The 7,153-nt window shown below is 30.7% G+C and overlaps 1 protein-coding gene across 2 annotated transcripts; it reads right to left on the reverse strand.

Annotated features, from left to right (window-relative positions):
* Positions 1 to 418: 418 nt before the first annotated feature.
* On the reverse strand, positions 419 to 7,039 carry LOC106362899 (probable xyloglucan endotransglucosylase/hydrolase protein 11). 2 transcript variants are annotated; one of them, XM_013802728.3, is made up of 4 exons: positions 6,413 to 6,949; positions 6,204 to 6,304; positions 5,928 to 6,115; positions 419 to 5,814 (listed from the first exon to the last, which is right to left on the reverse strand). In XM_013802728.3, exons 1-4 carry the CDS (start codon positions 6,630 to 6,632, stop codon positions 5,517 to 5,519), a joined length of 807 nt encoding a protein of 268 aa, XP_013658182.2. In that variant the 5' UTR covers positions 6,633 to 6,949; the 3' UTR covers positions 419 to 5,516. The 2 variants fall into 2 exon arrangements, with proteins under 2 accessions (XP_013658182.2, XP_022550745.2); XM_022695024.2 differs by having other exon boundaries at positions 5,710 to 5,837; positions 6,413 to 7,039.
* Positions 7,040 to 7,153: the final 114 nt, after the last annotated feature.

A 7,153-nucleotide genomic window follows, 5' to 3' on the forward strand; every position in this document is an offset into this window, starting at 1 on the left:
CGAGAATTTGGATTTAGAATATATAAATCTTTAAAATAATTTAATATAAATAATCTATTTAATCTAATAATATCAAAAAATTATTGTTATATCCAAAAACTATATCATTTTTTTAATTATTTTTTAAATAAAAAAATTAATAAAATAATTTTTTATCTTTTTAATATAATAAATTTTAATTTTTTCTAAAAAATAAATTTTATTTTTTTTTCTAAAATAAAATACCATTTAAATTTTGAAAACCCTTTTAAAAATCATTTTAATAAAATTATTTCACACTTAGAATATAATTCATTATTGTCAATAAAAATATAAAAATTAATATACATATATATATATATATATATATATATATATATTTCATAAATAAGAAAATTGTATATTTCATATTGATTTTATATGATAATTTTATTTATAAATCATTTACTACTCTAGGATCACTTTATTAATTGCATTTATGAAAGCATATTGCTTTTATAGCATAATGCTCGGGTAATAATAGGGAAGATCGCTTGTGATCGTAACCTTTGTCTTTATATACGTTTGTGTTTTGAGTAAAGAAGAGAAGACAAAAGAAAGAGGAGTTGGTGTGTATTATTCCATGAGTAATGAGTCCTTTATATACGATTACAATAGCTTGTGGACAAAGCCACTTGGAGAACAAGTGAAGCTTGGAGAACAAGTATATTTATGACTTGCTATAATGGCATCACCATAATATTCATATCACTTCCCCTTGATGTCCATTATGTGCGTAAGATGCTGCCTCGTTAAAAACCTCACCAGGAAAACCCAATAGGAAAAACCATGGTTAAAGGAAAAAGAGTGCAGCGTGCAATGACTTCCCCTCATGTGTACATACGTCGAGATCTTTGAGACAACGTAGTTCAAAAAGATGAGTGAGCTTCTTGAAAGTAGGAGGGGTAGCGTCTTTGTGAATGAAACAGCCAAATATTTACTCGAACGAACTTGTAGGAAACGAACTTCGCCATTCTTCAGTAGTGCATGAGTCTTCATGATCTGACCATTTCTTGGATTCTTTTTATCTCCAAAACTTTAGAACAATGATAGATTTTCATCTCCCAAATTGTAACATTCTCTTTGGGTGTCTATCTTTTGTGTGTTCTTTGTTGCCTCGTTAAAACCTTGTCATGGAAAAACCCAGTGGGATAAAAGTCATGATGAGGGAAAAGAGTACAACCACACATATTTCACATTTCTTCTCCGGAAAGCAATATCTTCAGGATATGCATTCCAATCAGAGAAATCTCCTTTTGAAATTGAGAATATTGTAATACTCTTTCTATTAGAGTATTCAAGGTCTATAGATTTCTGGTCCACAATTCTTATTTGATATAGACAATATTTTCTTGGTCTATTTGGACTTCAAACCAAACTTCTTACATATAATCGTCTAGACATTCGTCTCGTACATACGAATAACTCATTCGTAACTATGAAAGTTACTATTATGACTTTCTTTCTTGTCATATGAAATTACATCTTTTGGTTATGAAAAAGATTAGTAATTTGCTCAATAACGCTTTAAATATGGTACTTCAAGACCAAACATATATGAGCATCTTAAATAAAATCCTTCAAGGATCTTTATGATAACATCTAATTTTAGATCTCCGATTTGGAATACATAAAGACAATATTGTATTGTCAAGAGCTTTCTTCCAAAATATAATTTTCTATAACTCTTTAGGAGTTTTTGATTATATTCAAATCAATGATTCTATTGATCTATAATCTCTTGATAAATATAAAGATATATTGATTAACTTCAAATATTTCATATATCCCATAAACATATTTTGATCGAATATGATTTTGATATCATCAATCCTTCAGGGATTCTATCTTTTAGGGATTCTATCTCTTAGGGACTATCAGTTTCCAGTGGATTGTATAATCAAATTCTTCCTTTATTGTCAGACTAATAAGGAACATAAAAGTAGTTGCACCTACCACATAAGACTATGTCTCTTCACAATCAATTCCATATTAATCTTTCTTTGGTGCAACGACTCATTTATATCCCACTTGTTTTACACCTTCTAGTACTTGGACTACTGGTCCAAAAACCTCACTCTTTCACAAGAGTTTTTATCTTTGTCTATTGCTTCTTTTTGATTTGGCCAATCATCTCTTTGTGTAGACTTTTCAATAGACTTTCTTTCATGATCCTCTTTATCATTTATCATATCAACTGCTATTTTGCATGCATAAATATCATCGACGTCGATTTGTCTATTCGTTCCATTTTATTCTATACATGACAAACTTATTGAGATCTCTTCATTGTCTCAGGTACCTGAATTTCTTTCAGTCATGCTTAATGTCTCTTCTGGAGATCATTCAAAAACTTTATTTCCTCGTGACCATTATTAATTTATGCTCCTTTTCATTTGTGAGGATTCTTATCTTTGGAACCACATGTCTACCACGCTTCAGGCGTGACTTGCAATTTGATATTGTTCTTATAGAACATCTATTCTTATTGGAGCATTTACAGTCGGTATATGTGACTCGATCACTATATTTATTTGGGGTCAACAAATTTGTCTGGCAACTGCTTTACTAAGCACTATAATTGAATTATCTTTTGGACTTGTATTTTACATTTTCTTTACTCTGAGGATCAACGATAACTCATATCAACTTATTTTCTTTTTCAGCTGTTTATTTTCTCCCCTTTATGTTGGAAATGCTAATTCACTTTTAGCATTCAAATCGAGCCTTACTTATATCCTTCAGGGATGGCTATGGATTCTTAAGTATCAATGAAGATTCATATCCAACATATAATTCCAACCTCATTTGAGAATCCATCTTAATTAAAGCTCTATGGTGGAGCAAATGGAATGTATATCGCACATCCAACATTCTTTGATGGAAAATGGTTGATTTCTAACCCAATACCAATGACGGGGAGAACCAATGATTACTTGTTGGCTTGAAGCGAATTAGTGTTGCTCAAAATGGTTAACACTTATCCAATGATTTTCTATAGTCGCGAGAGACTGTAAGAAGTGGATTCAATGGTATTATAAAGATGCATAGTGGGTGATCAGTCCACTAACATCTCCTTTATTCATGCCAATAACTTAATTTGGCTGGTGAAAACCGTATTACCATTTTATCTTATGAGCAAGCAACATATGTGAAATCATTCGCAGGAATCTTCTGGTTCTTCAATGAATATTCACCTAAATCTTTATGTATCTTTTCGCATTATTACTGAACCAAAATGGTCTAACTGGTTCATGCCAAATATTTTGTAAACTTCTGGTTTACTATATTTTTTTATCTCCATTACACTAATCTTTGTCTATTAAAATATATAAGAGGATATAGATACTATCTCTAAAATACTTATACTGCCTTGAGAAATATTTCTGATTTGAAATGTATATAGCATTTCCTTTGCTTATTGTCTCAAAATTCCAGAGATTTACTTTGAGAATAATTCCTCAATCTTAGTTTTAGTGCAAACATAATCTTCTGGATGTCTCAATAGAAGAATCAAAGAAAATAATACATGACCCATTTAGATGCAAGATACACAATGAGCTTTAGTTAATCACTTCTGGTGATTATACCTTTCTTTGGATTTTTCCAAAACTCATGGATCTTTTAAGATCAAGCCTTAAGCTTTAAACTCTCATATATATAATGGTAGTGAAATATAATAATAAAATATATATTATATAGAGATATGTATTATCACAAGTATTTTACTACATTAAAAGTAGATAATATTATTGTAGTAATTATTTTATTGACTAGCCGTTTACTATCATGTCATTAACCATCTTAATATTGGCTATCTTTCAATGAATATTCAAACAAAATCAGATGACATGTATAAATTAATTTATCTAATCAAACTTTACTTGACAATAAATCAATATTAAACATGATAAGTAAAAAATACTTATCTCGATAATAGAGGTAAAATAGAAATTGAAGATCTGACATAAAGATGATCTTTAAGGCCTTTTATGTTTTTCGGCTAGTTAGAATCTCTGCAACACTAAATTTTGCTCATATAAATATGGCAATTTGTTAGTAGACATCAATATAAAACATGTATGCACATAAACTAATAGTCATGTAAACCAACTTGAATCACTTTTTTTTTTTAAACCAAATAATTAGCTTCTGGCCAAATATTTAATCACAGATATACTGTATTGAAGCATGGCTTGATAATCAATATTTAACCAAATAGGAAAATTACCGGTAAGACAATAGGCTCAATGAAGCTATTTAAAATATTAACAGTATATGATTATCTATTCACATACGGTCAGAATGAATCAACTAGGTTTAGTTAACAAAATCAATATGCTTAACCAAGCAGAAAAATTAAACCGTAACTTCACCATATTAACAGGATTGAGTTATAATAATTCACTCGAAAACACTCAGCCGTGCGAATGAACACTAACAACTCTTAATATATTCACAAAATTATTTTAATAACTCTTGGTTATAGTTACATGCAGCAAGTCGTTGCATGTAAGACAATATTAATAACTATATGCAATTGTAAACCTTGACTTATGCAATCGTAATATTACATGCACTGCAGCCGCAAACGTAGTAAATAAGAATACTATAACTATGGCATAGATTCAAACTTTGACAATGACTATGAGCCACAAACGTAGTGAATCTGATTAACACTAATCAACACTAAAAGGCCAAATCATACTGTGAGATGTATAAGTAACAATCGATTAACAAAATCTAATAAATTATGCATGAAAATAGTGATTTATGAATCGTGATTATGCTATTAGTTTTGATATGTAGTCATGCCGTATTAATAAACAATTACGATATGCATATGTATGATTAAATAATTAACAATATGCAGAAGTCAACAAACTATACGCAAACGAGTTATCAATATTCATGGTGTCAAGTAATAAAAAAAAGTTATACGAATATAAATATCGTAACTAACGAGATTGAATTTAGTTTATAAAGTCGATACGATCCCATCAAAGTGATCTAATAATTTTATTTCTTTGGAACAAGGCCAAATCAATATTATCGACTAAAAACTTTTAAACTCAATAAGATAGATGAACCATGATGAATCATGAGTTGATAATAAACATGATTCTAGTATCGATAAATAATACTTCAATTAAGTATCGATAGTATTAGATCCACTCTTACAACCATGAATTGATAATAAACATGGATTGAAGAAGGATTGAAAAAATATTAAGAACATAAAAAAAAAAAAAATTCTATACCTCTTAGCTCAAGATCGATAGAGTTTCGTGCCGATAACGTGTTTTGAGTAAAGAAGAGAAGACAAAAGAAGAGAGGAATTGATGTGTATTATTCCATGAGTAATGAGTCCTTTATATAGGATTACAATAGCTTGTGGACAAAGCCACTTGGAGAACAAGTAAAGCTTGGAAAACGAATATATTTAAGACTTGCCATAATGGCATTACCATAATATTCATAACAGTTCGTACATTCACTCAATTAATCAAGGAAATATACAGACTTTCGCTCAGAGTATTCAAGATGAATGCTAGTTTACTTTTTTGTTGAAGAGAACAGATATTAGTCAACTCTGCCTTGAATTTGGATGTGTCTGATTGACAATGCCTGAAATTTAATTTAAAAGGCTTTACAAATAAACAGTAAGACATCTCCTTAAGGTCAACCATTGTTCCGTTTTCCACACTGCCATGCATGAACATCGTCTGCACCGATGGGTAGTAAATGTCTGGATTCTTCTTGTACACCCGGATCGCTGTATCATCTACATAGAACCTGAAATTTTGAAGAAAATAACACTATTTTGTTATGTTAATCAATTGATTGTTTGTTCAAAAAAAAAAAAATCAATTGATTGATGATCTCATTAGGTGTTAATAAATACTCACACAACTTGATATGGGTTCCAAAGAAACCTATAGGAATGATAATCTTTGGTTGGATCGAACCAAAGACGAAACCTCTGATATTTATCTCCTTCACCGTATACAAATATAATTGTATTCAGCAAATACGCTGGCCCGTTTCCAAAAATCTGGAAACAGAGCCCGTCATTACGGCTTGATTTGGATCTTAGCTGCAGTATAGCATTCAAGATCAAAACATATTTCAAGAACTCCTCCAGGTACGTACGTAACGTAAATCTCACCATCATTCATACTTACGTAGAAGGAAGTAGTCACTTTCGTAGACTTGGTTTGGGGTGCCTTGATTCTGATGTTGAAAGATCCTGATCCGTATATCTTGTAGGACTCAAACCCGGACCCTGTCAAGGAACATTTGACCAAACATAAGCACCATATAGACACAAACACAAGTTCATAACACATATAGAGACAAAACACACACCCAAATAGAGAGAAAAGATAGAAACCAGATTTATGATCGAGGGTGAGCTGGAGCTCAGAGTCAGAGGTTTCATTAATAACCAAAGCTGGATGTCCCCATGTTGTGTAGTAGTTATCGCCCCATGTCACGAACCCGTCTTCACCTCGAACCGTCGCTGCAACTGTTACAACCATCATAACAATCAGTATATTCTTCTGATCAGATCCTCTCATCTTCATATCTCTCTTTCTTTGCGTATTTCTCATTTCCCTTGAACATAATAATAGAACACGACCCTCCTTGGCTGTATTATATAGCAGCCAAGTACGTTACGTTCTTTTTATTTTCACCAAATGGGTATCTATTCATTGCATCATCGTAGTCCATATTAATTAATTAAGATGTCTTTTTGTTTTAGTTAAGCCCATCTAGCTAGGATTTGAGCTGTTTGCCATAAACTTTTTCGTAGTGTGGTGAAAGCTATTAATAACTTATTTTAGGAAAAATCGCATTTTAAACGCCGAAAGTGTCATTTTCTAGAATTTCAAACACTGAAGTTTTTTTACTAACACTTTAAACCTTCAAAGTAACATTTTTATCATAATAAACCTCCAACGACGTTTTCCATTTCATAGACGACCGGTACTGTTCATTTTACAGATTAAAATAATGACGTGTCGGTTTCTTTTTTTTCTTAAAAATAAAAAAAATAAAATACAAAACGTAAAAATACAAAAAAAATCGAATGAAGTTGGGAAAAATTATAAAAAATTCAAAACAAAATTAA

The sequence above is a fragment of the Brassica napus genome, chromosome C1 (genome assembly GCF_020379485.1).
Source record: "Brassica napus cultivar Da-Ae chromosome C1, Da-Ae, whole genome shotgun sequence".
Classification (NCBI taxonomy): Eukaryota; Viridiplantae; Streptophyta; class Magnoliopsida; order Brassicales; family Brassicaceae; genus Brassica; species Brassica napus.

What these genes read in the sequence shown, in the direction of transcription:
- LOC106362899 (XM_013802728.3), bottom strand. Translation starts at nt 6,632, where the DNA reads ATGAGAAATACGCAAAGAAAGAGAGATATGAAGATGAGAGGATCTGAT. An exon ending in CACCCTCGATCATAAATCTG is followed by an intron (nt 6,305 to 6,412) that starts GTTTCTATCTTT and finishes GTTCCTTGACAG; the next exon opens with GGTCCGGGTTTGAGTCCTAC. An exon ending in AAGTGACTACTTCCTTCTAC is followed by an intron (nt 6,116 to 6,203) that starts GTAAGTATGAAT and finishes GCTATACTGCAG; the next exon opens with CTAAGATCCAAATCAAGCCG.